Below are 21,207 nucleotides of genomic sequence, written 5' to 3'. Positions count from 1 at the left end.
GGAAAGACAGAGAGAAAGCGAGAAAGCAAGTTGCCAGGTCTGGGATTCAAACCACAGTAGGCCATGTGGGAGTCTAGTGCTTTAACCACCATGCCACAATTTTTGAGATACTTTGGGATCCACAAATCAAGACAGTCTTTAACAGCTGAGTACAAGGGTCTGAGCCTCTGCAGTGCTGCCTCACCCTGAGATACACCTTGAAAGACAGCAAATGCAGAAGGCGGCTGACGCTGTCCCACCACCCAGGCAGAGGGCTAAAAAGGAAACAGGACACTTAGAACCAGACTTCCAGGGTTCAGGGGTGCCCGGTCCACGGTGCAAGCTCACTGGGTGGCCGAGGCAGGAGGAGCCCCACAAGGAGAGGCCCTACCCCAAATCTTTCCCATAAAATAAATGTTAACATACAAACAAACAAAAAACCAAGACTTTTAAAACATCCACATTTGCGTGTCAGACAGGACAAGGGACCTTGAGGGATAAAAAAGGAGCTGTCAGAAAGCGTGGAGAAAAACCTGGAGGGGTGTGATGGGAACCGGGGAGGGAGGGCTGGTTGGCAGAGTCGGGTAGCTCCCAGGCAATTAAACAAGATAAAGAATAAAAGACAAGAGGGTCCGAAGTGATCTGTGCGGAACTCATTTCCACAGAACGGGTGAGGGAGGTGAGGCTGTGCTGGACCTAGGAATGGATGGGGGTGAAAAGGGAGAGCTCTTGGGGGTGGTTCGGGTGTAAAGGACTGCATGGGAGAGAGGGCAGCCCGGGAAGGGCGTGTGGGGTGGAGGCAGGGGTCTGATCCACACAGGAGAGGTGAGAGGCGGGAGCAGGTTTAAAGGCGTAGGGAGGGGCCCACAGGTGGCACAGAGTCTGTAGGGTCCTGGGGAAAGCTGGAGAATCCCCATTGCTTGGTCTCTGTTTCTTCCTGGGAAGAAAGTAAAGGAGATGATCAGCTGAGAATGGGAGGAGCGGGACTAGAGATGGAGCAGGGAGATCGACCTGTATAGACGCTAGGAGAAACAGGAGAGGGCCGAGCCGGAACTGGACTGTGACGAGTTCCCCGTGCACTTGGCGTTCGACACCGTCACGGGGCTTCACCTGGGAGAGATCATGGACCCCATTTATGGATGAAGGAGGTTAGTTAATCAACCTGCCGCCCTGGGGTAAGAGCAGAGACTGGGGCCAGCTGGCGGCATGGTGGTTAAGGCGATTGGATCCCACATGGCCAACTGCACAGTTCAAGTCCCAGACCTGGTAATTTGAAAACCATGCCGGACTTGAGTGTGGGCATGTGTACCCTAAATGCCAAGAGCAGATTAGAGGAGAAGGGATTGCAGCATGGTTGTCCTCCTGGGGGTGATTTCTCACACACACCATCTCTCTGGCAAGTGCATGTGCCCTATAGCAAACTAAAAAAGGGGAAGGGCAGAGACTGGATGCCCGGCATTACAACTCAGAAGGGCAAGGGCGGTAGGGCTGCAGGGAGGGGGCATAGTGGCTCTGCCCAGTCCGGGGGGCTGTGTTCTCCAGATGGCCCAGCAGCCTGAGCGGGGGCAGTGCAGGCATCGGGTGGGGAGATACAGCATCGGGGCTTTGCTGCTGCAGGTGCTGGGGCTGAGGATGTGGACAAGATGGCGAGACACACTGGACAGGAGGGGAGGCAGTCAGGGTGGGTGGTGTAGAGAAGTTAGAATTCGGATCTCATTCCAGCAATTCCTCTTCTAGGGATACACCCACAGAATCAAAAGCAGGGGCTCAAACAGACATGTGTCCACTCACTTTCGTAGCAGCATTATTGTGAATAGCCCCAAACAACGTGCTGGCTGGAAAATGGATAAACAAAATGTGGCATCTATGCAGTGGGGTATTAGTCAGCCTTTGCAGGGAAGAAAATTCTGAATTTTAACTTTTGAGGTCCCCCAGCAGGACTTGAGTCTCACTCTGGCCTGCATACCATCCTCAGCAACAAGAGGCATCTGAACGCGGACTGAGGATCCCGGAGACTCCAGCCTTGTCCTGGCTGATCTCATCTCCAGTAGTGGTCCAGAGAGAAGCACTGGGGAGAGCAGCTAAGGGCCGTTCTAGGGGTTGCTTCTCAGCCTGAAGCTAAACCAACTGACCTCTTCCCAGCTGCGTAGTCCTTCGGGATGAAGTGGTAAAGATGGAGAAGGAAAAGGCAGCCAGTCCCCCTGCTCCTCAGCCTGAAGCTAAACCAACTGACCTCTTCCCAGCTGCGTAGTCCTTCGGGATGAAGTGGTAAAGATGGAGAATGAAATGGCAGCCAGTCCCCCACCAGCTTGGGTGGGCTAAAGGTTACAGGCCTAAGAAGGCAGCCACAGACCCAAAAGTCCAGTCTCGGTGGTGAGGACTCCAGGACATTTAACATATACCTGCCCTCCTAGCAGACCTGGTTTTGGCCAGCCTGGTCTGGACTCAGCTCCAGGAGGACTGAGGATAGGGAGTTTGGAGAGCCACCAGCAGAGGGTGCCAACTGGGCAGGGGCATATTTGTGTGCTATAGCCCTGGGCCCTGAATGGGAACCTGCCTTGGGCTTGGCCTCCTTGGGAAGAGGGTGTGACAACTCCAGGCTGCTCTGAGGCTGCTCTGGCTGAATGGCAGAGCCCTGGCCTGCTACACCAAATGCCAACACATCTTACCACTGGCTGTCTTTGTCCTGGGCCTTGGAACGTGGAGCAAACTCGTCCCACCAGCCATGCTCATCAAGCCCATGGCCTTAGTGGATTGGAGCGAAGGTTCGAGGGTGTAGTTCTGGGAGCCTGGTAAGAAATCTGGATCAGGCCAAGAAAGTCGGGACCTGGGTTCTCAAATCTATGGCCACACTAGACACAGAGCTCACTGGCCTTTGGGCGTTGGGATCTGTCAGGGAAAGGGATGAGTTGTGTGGGAGACCACCCCTTTCACCTCTAGCATGAGCCCCAAATTGGACAGTTTTTCTAGTCATTGAGTGATTGGTGCTCAGCTCCTTATTCTATAAGCTTTCTTGACCTTCCTCATTCCAAACTAACATTTGGCTCCATTGGCTGGACACAATTCACTCATTCACGTATTCATTCATTCAGCAACCCTCAAGCATCTGCCATGTGCAGACAGCATGCTGTGTGTGCTGCGGAGCCCGCGGTAATAAAGCACACTTCGTGTCTGATCCTGTGGGGAGGACAGCAAAGAGACAGTGACAAGAGACAGTGACAGGGCCATGGCAAGGGAAGGAGAGCTGTGGGGGAGGGGCATAAGGGAAGGGCTGGGGCTTGGGGTGAATTCTCAAAGTGGACCATGCTTAGTACTTACATTGATCCTGGATGATGGGTAGAGTGAGGCCAGGGGAAAATGGGGTGGAGACTCAGACAGTGGCCCAGCGGACACTCTGTGAGGCTGACCCACATGGGAAGGTTCTGGGTTCACATCTAGAGACCTCCCTGAGTAAACCGAGTGCACATGTGCCCACGATCTGGGTGGGTCATGGCATCAGGACGCTGCCAGAGGCCAGCTATGGCATGGTGGTTAAGGCAGCCAGATACATGGCTGAGTGTGTTATTCAAGTCTTGGACATAGTGCCTTGAAAAACATTCTGGGTGCATATGCCTGTGTGTCCCAAACCCATAAAGCAGACACAGAGGTGACGGGATTGTGGCGTGACCATTCTCCATGGGGAGGGTGGTTCCTCCTTTCCCTCTCTCTCTCTCTGGCAAGCACATGAAATAGCAAATACATGCTAAAAGGAAAGGCCCTGTTGAGAATGCTGATGGGAGAAATTAATGAATAAACACTGTATAAAATAGGAGAGAATGGAGTGGAGCAGTGGCTGTGCAGAGGTACCAAAGTACAGGGTGTGGCTTGGGCAAACGGAGCACAGCAGGTGAGGCCGCGGGGAGGAGTTCAGCCTCCACACGCTCTGCTCCTTATCCTTTTCCCGAACTCCTGTTCCTCCTTCAGAACTCAGCTATGGCTCTTCCAAATGCTGCTCATGTGGCATCTATGCAGTGGGGTATTAGTCAGCCTTTGCAGGGAAGAAAATTCTGAATTTTAACTTTTGAGGTCCCCCAGCAGGACTTGAGTCTCACTCTGGCCTGCATACCATCCTCAGCAACAAGAGGCATCTGAACGCGGACTGAGGATCACGGAGACTCCAGCCTTGTCCTGGCTGATCTCATCTCCAGGAGTCGTTCAGAGAGAAGAACTGGGGAGAGCAGCTAAGGGCCGTTCTAGGGGTTGCTTCTCAGCCTGAAGCTAAACCAACTGACCTCTTCCCAGCTGCGTAGTCCTTCGGGATGAAGTGGTAAAGATGGAGAATGAAATGGCAGCCAGTCCCCCACACCCACCCCCACCCCCGTGGCCTCCCCGGGGGGGGGGGGGGGGGCTGGTCCCTGGGGGGGTGGGGCGGGGCTGGGCTTCTCTTTGTTTTCTGCATTCCTTTAAGGGCCATCAGCGGTGGGCAGGCTCTGGGGAGTGCCTGGGTGCCTGTGGCCTCCCAGCTCCCACCTCCCCCAGCTCTGGTGTGCTCAAGGTTACAGGACTCAGAAGGCAGCCACAGACCCAAAAGTCCAGTCTCGGTGGTGAGGACTCCAGGACATTTAACATATACCTGCCCTCCTAGCAGACCTGGTTTTGGCCAGCCTGGTCTGGACTCAGCTCCAGGAGGACTGAGGATAGGGAGTTTGGAGAGCCACCAGCAGAGGGTGCCAACTGGGCAGGGGCATATTTGTGTGCTATAGCCCTGGGCCCTGAATGGGAACCTGCCTTGGGCTTGGCCTCCTTGGGAAGAGGGTGTGACAACTCCAGGCTGCTCTGAGGCTGCTCTGGCTGAATGGCAGAGCCCTGGCCTGCTACACCAAATGCCAACACATCTTACCACTGGCTGTCTTTGTCCTGGGCCTTGGAACGTGGAGCAAACTCGTCCCACCAGCCATGCTCATCAAGCCCATGGCCTTAGTGGATTGGAGCGAAGGTTCGAGGGTGTAGTTCTGGGAGCCTGGTAAGAAATCTGGATCAGGCCAAGAAAGTCGGGACCTGGGTTCTCAAATCTATGGCCACACTAGACACAGAGCTCACTGGCCTTTGGGCGTTGGGATCTGTCAGGGAAAGGGATGAGTTGTGTGGGAGACCACCCCTTTCACCTCTAGCATGAGCCCCAAATTGGACAGTTTTTCTAGTCATTGAGTGATTGGTGCTCAGCTCCTTATTCTATAAGCTTTCTTGACCTTCCTCATTCCAAACTAACATTTGGCTCCATTGGCTGGACACAATTCACTCATTCACGTATTCATTCATTCAGCAACCCTCAAGCATCTGCCATGTGCAGACAGCATGCTGTGTGTGCTGCGGAGCCCGCGGTAATAAAGCACACTTCGTGTCTGATCCTGTGGGGAGGACAGCAAAGAGACAGTGACAAGAGACAGTGACAGGGCCATGGCAAGGGAAGGAGAGCTGTGGGGGAGGGGCATAAGGGAAGGGCTGGGGCTTGGGGTGAATTCTCAAAGTGGACCATGCTTAGTACTTACATTGATCCTGGATGATGGGTAGAGTGAGGCCAGGGGAAAATGGGGTGGAGACTCAGACAGTGGCCCAGCGGACACTCTGTGAGGCTGACCCACATGGGAAGGTTCTGGGTTCACATCTAGAGACCTCCCTGAGTAAACCGAGTGCACATGTGCCCACGATCTGGGTGGGTCATGGCATCAGGACGCTGCCAGAGGCCAGCTATGGCATGGTGGTTAAGGCAGCCAGATACATGGCTGAGTGTGTTATTCAAGTCTTGGACATAGTGCCTTGAAAAACATTCTGGGTGCATATGCCTGTGTGTCCCAAACCCATAAAGCAGACACAGAGGTGACGGGATTGTGGCGTGACCATTCTCCATGGGGAGGGTGGTTCCTCCTTTCCCTCTCTCTCTCTCTGGCAAGCACATGAAATAGCAAATACATGCTAAAAGGAAAGGCCCTGTTGAGAATGCTGATGGGAGAAATTAATGAATAAACACTGTATAAAATAGGAGAGAATGGAGTGGAGCAGTGGCTGTGCAGAGGTACCAAAGTACAGGGTGTGGCTTGGGCAAACGGAGCACAGCAGGTGAGGCCGCGGGGAGGAGTTCAGCCTCCACACGCTCTGCTCCTTATCCTTTTCCCGAACTCCTGTTCCTCCTTCAGAACTCAGCTATGGCTCTTCCAAATGCTGCTCTCCTCTCCTCACCTCCATCCCATCCACAAGGGCCTTCCTGGCTCTATCCCCACCCTGGGAGGTCTTCGTCGGGCTCAGTGCTTGCCTGTCTGAGCCCCATCTGGCTCTTCCCAGGGCCCAGCAGCCTCCTGCTCAGGCCCAGCTCTGTGCCCCAGGTAGCCGGTAGCTGGCACCACCCCGGGACCCTCTGAGTTTCTCCTCCTGCGCCTGCCTGTGACATGGACAGAGCTTCCTCACCTCCAGTTAGTACATTCTTGGCCTTAAAGTTAAACATATACATGGATCCTTTTCATTTAAGAGTCTCATGGCCAAGCACTGGGAGAACTACCACAGGGAAGTGACAAAGCAAAGGTGACATTCAGTGGAGGTCCCCGGAACAGGATGGGCTGCTCACCTTAGTATTTATTTGCTGCCTCACAAGGTTAGCTGTTGTGAGGCTGGAGGGGTGAAGTATTAGGAAGATGGTGGGAGGTCTCCTAGACTGAGGATTTGGGGACACAGCTGAGCACGGTTTGTGGAACTTGACATCACAGGTGGACCGGCAGCAGAGAGTGGGGACCGTGCCCTGTAGACATATGGGTTTGGGGGTTGGATGGTGGTGCAAAGGTGAAATGTGACTCCGTAAGGCTGACCACAGGGGAGGGTCCTGGGTTCAAGTCTGGAGAGTTTCCTGGGTATGCTGGGCACATGTGTGCCTAGGATCTAGAGCTGCCTGAGGCTGGAGGTGGATTGTGGCATGAAGACCCTGCTAGGGCTGCTGTCTGTCTGTCTGTCTCTCTCTCAGTCCCTCATGGAAGAAATACACTTTAAAAAAAAAAAAAGAAGAAAAAGAAAAGAAAGAACTCTTTTTCATGGTGCCTTGGAGTTCAGCTGCTTTAAGATGAAGCTGAGGGACTAGCAGATGGCATAATGGTTATGTTGCTGGACTCTCATGTAGTCGATCACAGTTCAAGTCCTGGACCCGGTGACTTAAAACTCATGCTGGGTACGTGTGCATGCATGCCTTAAATCCCAAGAGGAGAATGGAGAAGGGATGGTGGTATAGTCATCTTCCCTCCCACAGTGTGTCTTGACTCATGGCCATGTCCACCTGCTACTGAGTAAGTGACCGTCCTGTACAGGCCGAGGAGGACTGGAGACAGAAGCACACATGTGTTTGAGGTTGCATCATGGGTGCCAATCTGAGCGTCCTCGACTTGGTTCTCATAAACAAGAGAAGGATGTTCCTGGGCTGACGGATACTATGGGGCTTCCCTGTCTGGGACCAAGAAGAGCTAGCAGAACCCCCAAACTTTCAATCTCTAAAGAAGATTGCGGGGACCAGCAGGTGATGTAATGGTTATGTCACTGGACTCCCACACAGTCGACTGTGGTTCGAGTCCCAGAGCTAGTGGCTTAAAACTCATTAGGCGTGTGTGCATGCGTGCCCAAGATCCCGAGAGGAGAATGGAGGAGAAGGGATTGTAGTGTGGCCATCCCCCCTGGGGGGTGATTTCTCGCTTTCTTTCTCTCTGTCTCTCTCTGTCTTTCTGGCAAGCACACGCGCCCTACAGCAAAAAAACTCTCAAAAAAAAAAGAAAGAAAGAAACCTAGGACCACAGCACCCAAGATCCAGCCTCCTTTGACCCCATGAGTCCTGTGACACAGACGCAGCACGTTGCTCTCCAGAAACAACATGCTAAGAAAAATCAGGAACAGGCAGAAAAATATGCCAAACTTCTGGCCAAGAGAATGAAGGAGGCCAAAGAAAAATGCTAAAAACAGATTCCGAGAGACGCAGGCCGTCCTCTCTAAGACCTTCTACTTCTAAGTCTGAATCCAGTCAAAAATGAGACTTTTTTTTTTTTTTTTAAGAACAGAAACAAATTAGGATCAGATCCAAAAAAGGAAAGCAAGGAAAGACAGGGAGGAAGAGAAAAGAATTATGGACTCGAAGCTAAGAAACGAGCCCTCTGGCTCTGGGTTTCTGGAGTCTCTTCCCTGGGTAGGAAGGATGGCCTAAGTTTGCTGTTCCCAGACCTGAGGCCCGACCATCTGTGTGTGGACACCCTGCCAGGGCCGGAGGCCATGCCACCCCTGGGAGCTGACGCGTGCTCACAGTGGGCTGGCTCCCGGCGTGCACTGAGAACCAGAGAGAGGCAGAGGGTTGGGCCGGGGCAGCGGGTCTGTCTGGGATGCCTGCAGGGACACAGCTTTTCTTAGCCCTGTGACTACATGAGCCTTGCTTTTGGCTCAGAGCTTACCAGGTACACAGGTCCCCCCAGGGGATGCCCTAGATGACCCCTGAAGGCCTGAGTAGGTGAGGGCTGTGCCCACACAGCTGCATTGTTTCAGGGATGAAGGAGACAGAGCCTCCTGTGCTACTGGGCACCTTGGCGGAGTGCGGATTTGCTCCAGTACACTTTTGGCTCAGAGCTTACCAGGTACACAGCCTCCCTGCCCCCCCCGGGGTGCTCAGATGACCCCCGAAGGTCTGAGCATGTGAGTGGCTGTACCCAAATAGTTCGCATTGTTTCAGGGGGCAAAAGAGACAGAGCCTCTCGCACTGCTGGGCACTGCATGGGCTGAGCGTGGATTCACTCCCATACTGTGTAATGACAGGCCTTCAGATTGGGACCGGGGTGGAGGAAGTGGACACCTTGCTGGTCCACGTGTGAGGTCTCTCTGAGCCTGATACCCCTCTGTTTCTGACCATCTCCGCGTGGATTATTTGGGGGTGGTGCACTTTGCTGTCAGCACTGGCGAGCGTTTACAGAGCACCTACCCCATGCAAGCTCCCATGCTGGGCATTCTGCTCCCTCCTGCCTGGCTCAGGGACTGGGAGACACGGCTGTGCAGAGAGGTCGGTGGTCTCAGAGCACAGTTCTGCAGCCCCACACCATGTGATAAAGTCCCCCCCCCAACATTAGGAAGTCTATTTTAAGCTCCTGTTTCTTAGGGGATTAACTGTCCCCCAGTTATGGGCAGGGGCTGAGTGTACGTGTGGATCTTTGAGTATCCGCCCTTGGACATTCCAAAAAAATATGTCTCCGGAGATGTTAAAGCAAGGGGGTGAGGTTATAGTCTCGCTCCATCCTCGATGCCCATTTCCTTCTGTCTCCAACCCCATCTCTGGGACCTCAGTTTCCCCATCAGCACCTTATAGCTTCGAGGGGTGGATAGAAAGGTTCCCTCAGCACTTTCTTGCAAGTGCCTGTGGAGATAATGTTTCCCCAGATGGGTGGCTTTGGGAGGTCTGAGAAGGGTCAGGACTGGCATAGGCAAGAAAAGGGGTGCTGGGAAGTGGTGAGGCCTGTTCCCAAGCCACTGCCAGGCAGGATGGTGGAGAAAGGTGCCCTGGCCAACCCGCAGGGGTGCTGGGCTGAAGCCGTGACTCTCCTGCAGGGAGATGCTTGCCCTATCAAGATCCACTCCTCAGCACGCTCTGCTACCTACACCTAGACACCAGCTCATCGCTTGTCCACTCCCCACGCCGTAAGAACACGGCTGTCTCACGCAGCGCTGTGTCCTTGCCATGGTGTCGATAGAACCCTCCTGATGGATGAACCAGCAAGGCCTCCAGGAGGCTTCATGGCGGGCTGGCTGTGGAGGACACACCCCTCCTGGCACCACAGGTGCTAGCTGCCATTGTTGGTGGGATGAGGCCCGAGCCACCCCACTCCACTCCTGCCTCTGTCACCATTGGTTTAGGGTGAAGTGGGGGGGGGGCTTCCCAAAGCAGCTTGGTCCCTTTCCACTTCTAGCTCTCTCGGTGGGGTTCCAGGGCTCAGGGTGCCATCCTTTCATTTCCATGGGAAAGGACAAACGCAGTGCCATCGGCCACTGGGTAAGTGCTGATGTCACCCTTTACACAGTGCCAAGATACTAAGCAAAGGGGACAGAAGGCCTTGAGTAGGAGGGACAGGCCCTACTGCCTGCCACTGTGGCTTATAGGGACTGTGGCGGCTCATCTCCTTGCCAAGGCCCCCTTGTCATCGGGACCTGGGCTGGGGCCTGGCTCTAGCACTCGCTCTGCAGCTAGGAGCCCGGGGTGGTCAGGTTCAGAGGGGCGGAGTAGCTCACCCACGGTCACACTGCTAGGTGGAATGGTGCTGGGATTTGCACACGACCCACTGCCTGTGGGGCCAGTGGGCTCCCTACCAGCAGGGGCACTTTTTCAGAACAATCCTCGATTTTCCCAACAGCCCTGAAAGGAAGCTGCAGCTTTCTAAAGGTCATATAAGTTGTCAAAGGACCTGAAGCTCTGGCTGAGGATCTGGTCAAGTCTAAGGAGAGGACTCCTGCCCCTAACCCAAGAGGGAAACAAATGTCACGGTCCCCCCACCCCCCAGGACCTATTGTGCCCAAAGAAGAGTGGGTCCTCCTGACACTTCTTGTCGGAAGAATCCAGAGCTGCCTCCTCCTCAGGTGATGGGTCACAGGGAGGAAAAATCTGGTGACACCGGTCAGTGGGAGCTCACTGGGCCTCCCCCACGAGAAGGCTTGGTCCACACACAGAGGCTTGGCCCAGCCTTCGGCAAGTCTCATTTTCGAGGGACTTCTGGATAGCGGGCGCCTTTCCTTCCTCTTTTGGCAATGGAGGTGTGAATACTCTCTTCTCCGTTTAGTCAGATAAGGCTTCCAAGGAAGGGTCAGAGGCCACGGGAGGGGAGACAGTGCTGCACTCTGCCCACAGTCACCACAGGCTTTAACTTAGGTCCTAATGCCATGGCAGACCCAGCCACACACATCATGTGGCCACAGGGCCTGGGGGCGAGCTGGGGAGCTCTCTCTTACCCTCGAACCTGATCACTGGGCTGCTCAATAGGTCACAGACGGCTAGACATCGAGGTCACCCTTGCCAGTCCCCTGCCTCCGTGGAGAACCCCTGTGTGCTTCCCCTAACCCTAAAGCCTTTCCCGGGGTGGACATCATTGCGACTTTGGTCTCTCACCCGGCGGCCTGTGCCTTCGCTCTGTGGAAGTTCTCTGTCATATCTAACCTTAACGCCTCTTCCTTAGGGATGAGCTGTCAAGCAGGGCCTAGAGGACATAGGTAACCTCTGGGGCCACCAGGGTGCAACACCAGTGCTGGAAGCGAAAGGAAGTTGTCTGGACTCCCTTTCAGAGAAGCTGGGGGAAGCGGCCCTGCTCTGTGCCCAGGAGCAGGGCTCAGCGAAGCCCAGCCTGGGAGGACTCCGGCTCCTTCTCCTTTTAAGGCAAGGTCTGCACTCAGGGCTGTGCGAGCTGCAGCAAGCCCCAGCCTCTCATTCCTGGCTATTTGGAGGAAACCGATGATGAATCAGCCCTTTCCCCACCCCCAGCCTGTTTTTCATTAGGTCCTTTTTCAAGGGTTGGCACACCTCCTCCACAGCGGACACTTGGCAGGTCCTGCCAACTAGGACCCTGGTGTGGGGGAAGTACCAGGGGGGAGCAGGAGGAGTCCCAACTGAGGACAAAGGGGAGAGGACTATGGGGTGCCCTTCCTGGCTGGGAAAGAAGGAGAGGCTCTGAAAGGAGCCCTGCGTCTGAAAGGGGCTGGCGATGGGTTCTGCAGCAGCTGAGGCCCCCAGGCTCCAGGGGATGTGGGGCAGTGGAGGGGACGCCTGGGCCCCTGATGAGGAAGGCCAGTGACAGTGACATTGCCCTGGTGGCTGCTAGTGAGACAGTCGAGTCTACGGCCCGTTTTCCCTGACCTCGCTAGTTACTATCTCAGCCCACCCCAGTTTCCCGTGGCGTGGGAACTCTGCAGAGGGCAGCCGGGCAGCGCGGTGGGCTCTGAGCAATCCCGAAGTGTGCAGGTCTGGGGAAGGGAAGGGAAGGGAGAGGCGAGGCAGGAGTCTTTGCCCTCGGGCCTAGTCTCTAGACCTGGGACTTGGAAAGGGTATTCCAAACGGCCCGCTCCCCCAAACTCCCAAAGCCAGCAGACTACGTTGAAACCTTTCAAACTTGATGGGATCAAGGGTCGGAGTGGGGTTTCCCTGCTCAAACTGTGAGCGGATCGCTGGAAGGGCCCGCCCTCCAGGTCTCCTCATTTACATTCTATTTGCATATGGTCCCCCTTTCTCTTGCATTTAAGTTAAGGTACGGTAAAACCACTACCATTTCTGCTCCCAGGGTGATCTGAAGGGACGACCCAATTCCCTGGGAGCCACGGAGAGTGCGAGGGGTGCTTTCTGGCCCTCGGTCACTCACCTCGGCCCCGGTAAGCCCACAGTGCAATGGCCCGGGGCCTCTGGACAGGGGGTGGAAGGGGCACATTCCAAGATCCTGCCTCACCAGGCCCTATGCCTCCGGGCTGCCCGCTGTGATTCTAGCGAGGAGCCAAGGACTTTCACTGCTAAATAAACGCAGAGCCTGGTCCCCAATGGGCATGCGTTCCTGGGGCAGCTACAGCCTGTTCCCACAGGCCAGAACTCGCAGGCTAGTACTCCCGGGGAGGGTGGGGGTGAGGAGCGTTCCAGGAGCCAGAGGGTGCTGCTCCTTCTCTCTCCCTTCCTCTCCCCCCCACGCCCCCCACCTGGGCACTCTGAAACACAGAAAACCTTTCCAAAGTTCAGGCCATAGTCTCTTCCTCTAAAAGTGCCTTTAGGGGGACCAGCAGTTAGCATAATGGCTATGGGGCTGAACTCCCATGTAGTTGACTGTGGTTCGAGTACCACACCTGGTGGCTTAAACTCACACCAGGCACGTGTGCATGCGTGCCCAAGATCCCAAGAGGAGAATGGAGAAGGGATTGCAGCGTGGCCATCCCACCTGGGGGGTGATTTCTCGCTTTCTGTCTCTCTGTCTCTTTGTCTCTCTCTGTCTTTCTGGCGAGTGCATACACCGTATAGCAAAAAACTTCTCAAAAAAAAAAAAAAGAAAGAAGTGCCTTTAGGAAAGGACATCACAGAGTCTTGAAGTCCCAGTTACTCTGGGGCTCCCGTCCCAATTGCACGGTTAATTAAATCTAATATCTAATCTCGGGCAATCTTGCAGCCTCTCTGCTCCTGTGCTAAGGATGGGAAGCAAGGACTCACATAGGGCTTGGGGGCTGGATGAAGCACAGCCGTGACAATGCAGACCCACGGAAGGTTGCCAGTTTGTGTCAGATCTCCCTGCGTAGGCTAGGCAGTGTGTGCCCCTGATCTGTGCTGTCTGAGGCTGGGGGTGGACTGTGGTGTTGAGACCCTTTTAGGGGTGCTATATCTCTGTCTCTCTCTCTCTCTCTCATGGAATAAATAAACTTTTTAAAAAAATCCTTAGAAAAATTAAAACAAAAACAACAGGGCTCAAACACAATGCAACTCTGTAGAGGAAGAAATGGGGCCCAGCGGAGGTGCAGTGTGGCCTGTTCCAGTGTAGATCTCAGGCCTCCGTCCCTGCTCAGCTGGCTGATTCCATGGTCTCCCTGAACATGTCTCCGTGTCTGTGTGGTTGACACAGAGTGACAGAATCCCAGGTCCCAAATCCGGTAGAGTCCTCTCCAAGCAGACCAGATCTCCTCACAGAGAGGGACTGGTTCTTAGCAAAGATTTACTAAAAATAAGGGGGTGGGGAGGGGCTGGGAGGTGGCTTGATGGTTTGGGTGCTGGACTCCCACATGGCCAACCGCAGTTTGAGTCCTAGACCTGGTGGCTTGTTGTCTCACTTTCTCTCTCTCTGGTGAACATATGTGCCCTGTAGCAAATTTAAAACTAATGATAATAATAAATAAAATTAAATAAATAGGGGTCGGCAGCTGGCGTGGAGGATAAGGGTGCTAGATTCCCACATAGCTGTCTGCAGTTCAAGTCCCAGACCTGCTGACTTGCTTTCTCACTTTCCCTTTCTCTCTCTGTCTGGTCAAATTGGGAAATAATAATAACAAATGGAATTAAATAAATAATATTATTATTTTAAAAATAAATAATTCTTTTAAAAAGGAAAAAAGGAATAAGGAGAATACTGTGAAATAAAAAAAGACACACCTATTTCATGTAAAGGCATTCGGTCCTTCATCCTGTGATGTCTACCTTACTTCCTTATAATGACCTTTTTTGTCCTGTTTTTTTGTTCTGGAGCACATGCACTCACTGGCGAGAAAGAAAGAGAAAGAAATCACTCTCCAGGGGGAACGGCTATGCCACAACCCCTTCTGCTCCATTCTGGTCTCAGGATTTTAGGCACACATGCATACACCCAGCGTGTTTTTCTAGCTGCTGGGTCCCAGGCTTGAATGATGCAGTCGGATCTGTGGGATCCGGCCACCTTAACCACCACACCACCAGCTGGCTCTATAATTAGCTCCTTCTTATTTCAATTTTTTGTTTGTGTCCATAATCCAGAGGGTGGTGGTGTGATGGCTGATGTGCAGGAGTCCCATGTGGCTGACTGTAGTTTGAGTCCCTGGACCTGGTGGCTTACTTCCTCATTTTCCCTCTCTCTCTCCCTAATCAAATTTTAAAAATAATAACAATAAATACAAATGATATAAAAAATTCTTTAATGGGGCCAGCAGGTGGCGTGGTGGTTAGGGGCACTGGACTCCCACATGGTCGACCATGGTTCGAGTCCCAGACCTGGTGGATTGCTTTCTCTCTTTCTCTCTCTCTTGCTCTGTCCCTCTCTGGTCAAAATGAAATAAAATAAATGAGTAAATAAATAAAGTTAAATAAAATAATTTTTAAAAATTCTTTTAAAAAAATGAGGTTTTTTTTTTTCCAAGAGAGATTTTTGCTATAGGGCACATGTATGCTTGCCAGAGAGACAAAGAGACAAAAAGTGAAAAGTCACCCCCAGGGGAGATGGCCAGGTCACAATTCCTTCTCCTCCATTCTCCTCTCGGGATTTTGGGCACACACATGCATGCACCCAGCGTGAGTTTCGAGTCACCAGGTCTGGGATTCAAACCCTAGGTGGCCATGTGGAGTCCAGTGACATAACCATTACAGCATCTGTTGGTCCCCAAAACATAAGTTAAAAAAAAAAATTCTAAAGGGCAGAGAAAGAGAGGGAGAAGGAGAAAGCACCCCTTCCCAGTGAGGCATGGTCACGCCACAATCCTTCTCCGTTTCTCCATCTTGTTGAAATTTTGGATGCACAAGCACTTGGCATGTTTTTCACGCCACTGGGGCTGAGGTTCAAACCATCTTACTAGCCATCTGAGACCTAACTCCTTTAACCAGTAGGCCACAGGAGTGGCCCAAGTTCCTTCTTATTTCAACGAGATAATGATGGTAGACAGAATGTGTAAATATCCTTAATTGGTAAAAATAAAATGTTACCAACACTAAGTTGATGCCTCCAACTTTTTTTTTTCTTTGTAAATGTACTGGCTTGTAAAATCCAGTATCTGAGAACCACTGACCTGCTCCTTGGGCCAGGGCCAGGGGGAGGGATGCGGTGCTCGCCCTGAGCACAGAATGCAAGGTGGCGCCAAGGACTCAGTGAACAAGATAACTGATCGTCTAATGTATATTTTTATTTTTAAAATAAGAAAAAAATTTTACCAGAGGGCACGTTTGCTTGCCAGAGAGAGACAGACAGAAGGAGAGGGAGGAAGAGGGAGAGTGACAAAGCACTCCCCATGGGGATTGGTCACTCCGCAATGCCCTCTCCTCCACTTCCCCCTCCTTTCAGGATTCTGAGTATGCATGCACACATGCCCAGTGTTTTTTCCTCAAACTGCCAGGACTCAAACCTTGGGGTCAACCATGTGGGACCCAGCTCTCTGACTCACCGTGCCTTGGGCTGGCCCTAAATGTGTGTTTTTTAAAACCAAAACTAGTGCAAAATATCCACAATGAACAAAAGGGCAGAGGTGTAAATATGATGGGGTCAGTATTGATTTTCCCTTTGCGGGGGGGCGGGTTCCTAATGGGCTCAGCAGGGCGCTGCTCTGGGTCTGAGCGTGCTCCAGGGAAGGAACCACCCCGACCTCCACAGGTGTTTATTTTGGTGCCTCCCGACCGTGAGCCATGAGTGGGATGACAGCCCATTCCAGACGGCTTCCTCTGTCCTGAGCAGAGACACTCACCCCACTCTCCCAAACACCAGCTGTCCTTCAGGGACCCAAGGGCAGTTACATAAACACCCCCCACTTGTCCCCACACTCATTCCTCTCCCTCTGTGGCCAGCTCTTCATGTTTGTTTTCTTTTCTGAACTCTTAGGAAAGCAAGCAAGTAGAGACGAAGACAGATGCCAAGAACGGAGAGGAAAGGGGCAGAGATGCCAGCAAGAAGAGCCTGGGCCCCAGACGGGACTCAGACCTGGGGAAGGAGCCAAAGAGGGGGGGCTTGAAGAAGAGCTTCTCCAAGGACAAAGACGAAGCAGATGGCAAAGGGGGCGAGAAGCCCAAGGAGGAACACATGATCCGGGGAATCGACAAGGGCCGGGTCAGGGCTGCCGTGGACAAGAAAGAAGCAGGCAAGGGAGGCAAAGGAGAGGACAGGAAAGCCGCCCCGAGGAGGGACGAGGAGAAGAGAGGGAGCGACAGGAACACAGGTGTGGGCGGGGACAAGGAGAAGAAGAAGGAGGTGAAGGAGGTGGCCAAGAAAGAGGATGACGACAAGGCGAGAGGGGAGAGCAGGAACACGAAAGCCAGAAAGGAGGATGAGAAGCCGAAAAGGGCGAGTGGAGATACAGATGCCAAGAAAGAGGAAGAGAAAGTAAAAAAAGGGTCCGCAAACACAGGAGCAAAAAAGGAGGCTGAGAAAGCCAGGAAGGAGGACTCCCTAATTAAAAAGGAGGCCCAGGAAGAGAGCAAGACCCAAACACCAGGAAAACAGGCCCCTGCCAGCCCCGCCAAGCCCTTGGAAGGGCCAGCCAAGGCGGACGAGGAAGCAGCTCCTAGCATCTTCGACGAGCCCCTGGAGAGAGTGAAGAACAACGACCCGGAGATGACCGAGGTGAACGTCAACAACTCGGACTGCATCACCAACGAGATCCTGGTCCGCTTCACCGAGGCGCTGGAGTTCAACACCGTGGTCAAGGTGTTCGCCCTCGCCAACACCCGAGCAGACGACCACGTGGCCTTCGCCATTGCCATCATGCTCAAGGCCAACAAGACCATCACCAGCCTCAACCTGGACTCCAACCACATCACGGGCAAAGGCATCCTGGCCATCTTCCGGGCCCTCCTGCAGAACAGCACGCTGACCGAGCTCCGCTTCCACAACCAGCGGCACATCTGCGGGGGCAAGGCGGAGATGGAGATGGCCACGCTGCTCAGGGACAACACCACGCTGCTCAAGCTGGGCTACCATTTCGAGCTGGCCGGGCCCCGAATGACTGTCACCAACCTGCTCAGCCGCAACATGGACAAGCAGCGACAGAAGCGGCTGCAGGAGCAAAAGCAGGCCCAGGGAGCCAGTGGGCCGAAGAAGGACCTCCTGGAGGTGCCCCAGGCTGGGGCCCTTGCCAAGGGCTCTCCAAAACCTTCACCCCAACCATCTCCAAAACCCTCTCCAAAGAACTCGCCCAAGAAAGGGGGTGCCCCTGCGGCCCCTCCCCCACCACCCCCTCCTTTGGCTCCACCCCTCATCATGGAAAACCTGAAGAACTCCCTGTCGCCAGCTACCCAGAGGAAGATGGGAGACAAAGTCCTCCCCGTCCAGGAGAAGAACTCCCGTGACCAGCTACTGGCCGCCATCCGCTCTAGCAACCTTAAGCAGCTCAAGAAGGTAAGTGGTGGGACCAGCAGATGGCATCATGGTTACATTGTTAGACTCCCGCTTGGCTGACCATGGTTCAAGTTCTGGACGCGGTGGCTTATATCTCACAGTGGTCACGTGTGTGTGTGTGTGTGTGTGTGTGCCTGAATTCCCCAGGAGACCATGGAGGAGAGGGGATTGCAGTGTGGCCATCCCCCCGGGGGGTGATTTCTCACTTTCTGCCTCTCTGTCTCTCTGGTGAGCGCACGCGCTCTATGGCAAAAATCTCTCACCAAAAAAATAAACATAAAAAAAGAAGGTACGTGGCTGCAGGCAGGCCTAGGCTGCCATCTGGGAGGATGGGGTAGGACAACAGGCAGAGCGGGCTGTGGGGCTCACATCAGGCTGAGGCAATGCAGACCTCCAGGCTGCAGGGGGCTTCGGGTCCTCCCATCCACCCTCCTGCCTCCAGCCCTGAACCTCCCTGGGAGAAGAGACGCTAGCCCTCCTTTGAGGAGCTTCCTTTGGCTTCTCAGTCTTCACTTCCGACTTCTCCATTCTCTGGCTAAGCCTGTGCCTCCCTGCAATGTCAAAACAGCCTCTGTGGGGTAGTTCTGCCCCAGGCCCTTCCTGCCAGTCTTCTTCATTCCCCAAAACAAAAATGATCTTGGCTCTACTTAACCCCTCTCAGGCCCAGTCAAGTCTTACTCGACCTGTCACCCTTCGGGAGATCCTACCTGTGACTAGCCAAGTTCAGGGACACAGAGCCATCCCTGCTCCACTGCTCAAAGCGCTGCCTCCCTGGAGGTCCTGCCTGGGGGATAGAGTCTATGATCATTGTCTGGTTGACAGGACCCCTTATCCCCACATCACGCAAACCTAGATGCCACTTGATAAGGGGCAAGCTCTGAGGTCATTCCAGCGGTCACGTAATGATGACACCTCGTTTTCACAGAGGAGGGAAAGCTCCCTGACGTAGCTGCTGTGGCGTCCCTCCAGGAGGGAGCTGGACGGCCTGAATCCCAGGAAGCCCTCTCTGGACTCCTTCTCTGACCTGTCTCTGCTCTGTCCCTCCAGGTGGAAGTGCCCAAACTGCTTCAGTAGGACCAGCTGCCAGGTGCCGCCAGCCAACACCGTGACTGCCCAGGCCTCGCCTCCCAGGGCTGCACAGACCCTGCCCCACCCCGGCCGCCCTGCTGCGAACACCCCTGTTCTCCCAGGGGAGAGCTCGAGGCCTAGCCCAGCTCCAGGAAGGATGCCGTCTCTCTTCTCACTTTCCTTTCCTTGTCTCCAAGGCTCTCCAAAAGTTCTTCTGTCCCTGGAATGGAGGTTTCCGGACAAGAGTTCTTTTAGCACATGGCTGAGAAGATGGCACAGCCCAGGGCCCTTGGAGCTGGGCGTCTGCAGAGGCCTATGACCCAGGAAGGAAGGCCCACAGGGACCACATAGCCACCCCGCCCTGCTGCCCTCCAGGGCCAAGATTCAGGCCTCTGAGGAGCCCTGGGAGCAGAGTTGTAGGGCTGGTGGCACTCTGTGTGGGCAGTGGCAGGAGGAGGAGGGGCCCCGGGGCCTCTAGGGAGAGAAGAGGACAACCGGCCTGGGTGCACAGTGCCTGGGGGACATGGGCTCCGGGTGGGAGGGGAGAGACAGTGGTTGGACCTGAAGGTTTAATGCCAAAGCAGACATTTTCCTCACACCCACCTGCCGTGTATAAATAGCCGTGTATCAGTTTTTCTGTAAGATTTTGATAATATATTCCAACCCTTGGCTGTGGATGGCTGTGCCCACCTCTGCACTTGGTGAGGGTCCTGATATACAGCCTGGGCTCAGGCTTCCTGCCGTGCCCTCCAAGCTGACCATGACGTGCGCGTTCACACCCACGGGAAGTCCAGCAGCAGGGAAAGCCTGGACTCTGAGTAGAGGGCTCCCACAGCTGCTGCTAGGTCTGGGAAGTCCAGAAGGTCTGGCTTCGGCCACTCCTGCTCCTGATCCAGGCCTGCTGCCTGGAGGAGGCAGCCAGAGCTGTCCTCAGGGGTGACTCAGAGTGCGCCCTGCCCTGAGATGGCTATATTAGGTATGTTCAGGGGTGCTCACTCTATGACTCTTCTCAGCCGTGGGCTCAGGGCCAGCTGCTCACAGGGAGGCAGGAGGCAGGAGGCAGAGGCGTGCAGGGACTGTGGGAGCAGCACCCACACCAGTGTGCTCTGGGACCCAGCCTCCCACCAGCCTCCTTCTGGCTGGCTGCAGGCTGCCCTCCTGACCTGACAGTGCCCACCGCATAGCTCAGCTCGCCCCCGGGGGCATCCTTCTGACCTATGCGCACTGTGGACAGCCACCGTGGGTCTGTGTCTCTTGTAGGTTTTTGCCCCCAGGTTTTGCCTCAGCAGCATCCCCATCCTGGCTGGTGGAGAGGTCTCCCCAGACAGGAGGCAGCATCTCTGTGCTAGATGTGGCAGAAAAGAGAGGGCAGAGAGTTCAGGTCCCAGGTGCACTCTGCCCTACTTCCTCCTCCACCTGCCTGTCAACCCCGGTGACCCTCCGGAGGGCTGGGCCCGGAAGGACAGCTCTGGCTCCGGACCTCCATGGGCGTTGCTGCGGCTGGACCGGGTGAACCGTCCATCTGCGCTGTGCCTGTGGACCGCTAGGTCTCTTCAGCTGACCCTTCATCTAACTCTGTGGGCCGACACCATGTTCTTTCCACTGTGCAGACCAAATTCAGTCCAGAGAGGTTAACCTACATGCCCATGATCACACAGCGAATAAAAGGCCGAGCTCTGGTCTTCAGCCCCTAGAGCTGCTTCGGATGAGAGGTCACCTCCTTCCCTGCCACCCCCCTCCCCCCCCCCCCCCCACACACCCACACTGAAACGAGACAGGCCGTGGTGCCTGGGGGGAGCACCCAACCAAGACGACCAATCCCCACATCTTAAGGCTCCAACAGAACGTCACCTTAGGAAGTCCTTTCTACCAAACTTAAAACGCAGTTTACCAGAGGAAAGAAGCCACTCCCTACCGTCCCAGAGCATCTAGGAATAGTGCCACCATCCCTGTCCTCCTTGCTCCTGGCAGACACGGCGCGGACCCGGGATGACGTCATCCTTCCTCATTAGATCCTGACGCAGGAGCGCAGCGCCACCTGGGGGCAGACCGTGTCCCAGGTTTTCTGGCTACTGCAGGGGACCGGGAGAAGGCGAAGGCTAGGGGAGAAGACCGGCGGACAGGGCAGGGCGCGGGCCCACCCTGCCTGCACTTGGAGGGCCAGGCGAGAGCGCTAGGCGCGGCCCACACAGTCCTTTGTTTGCCCTGGCAGTCACCTGCCTGCCTGGTCTTCCATCTGAAAACCTAGCAGAAAGAGCCAGAAAGGGTCTTTCCTTGTCCTGCTCCTGTATTTCACAAGGGGAAATATGAGGGTTTTTTTTTTTTTTAAAAA

General features: G+C 54.5%; 1 protein-coding gene across 1 annotated transcript in view; it reads left to right on the top strand.

Annotated features, from left to right (window-relative positions):
• The window catches only part of LMOD1 (leiomodin 1), a 53,536-nt gene extending 33,966 nt beyond the window's left edge, over positions 1-19,570 (top strand). Inside the window, exons 2-3 of the mRNA XM_006159135.3 lie at positions 16,296-17,807; positions 18,855-19,570. Coding sequence (XP_006159197.1) covers positions 16,296-17,807; positions 18,855-18,881 — 1,539 coding nt within the window. The 3' untranslated portion in view covers positions 18,882-19,570. The remainder of the gene's footprint in view (positions 1-16,295; positions 17,808-18,854) is intronic.
• Positions 19,571-21,207: the final 1,637 nt, after the last annotated feature.

The sequence above is a fragment of the Tupaia chinensis genome, unplaced genomic scaffold (genome assembly GCF_000334495.1).
Source record: "Tupaia chinensis unplaced genomic scaffold, TupChi_1.0 Scaffold000627_1, whole genome shotgun sequence".
NCBI classification, from domain to species: Eukaryota; Metazoa; Chordata; class Mammalia; order Scandentia; family Tupaiidae; genus Tupaia; species Tupaia belangeri.
This window is presented reverse-complemented; position numbering and strand designations above follow the sequence as displayed.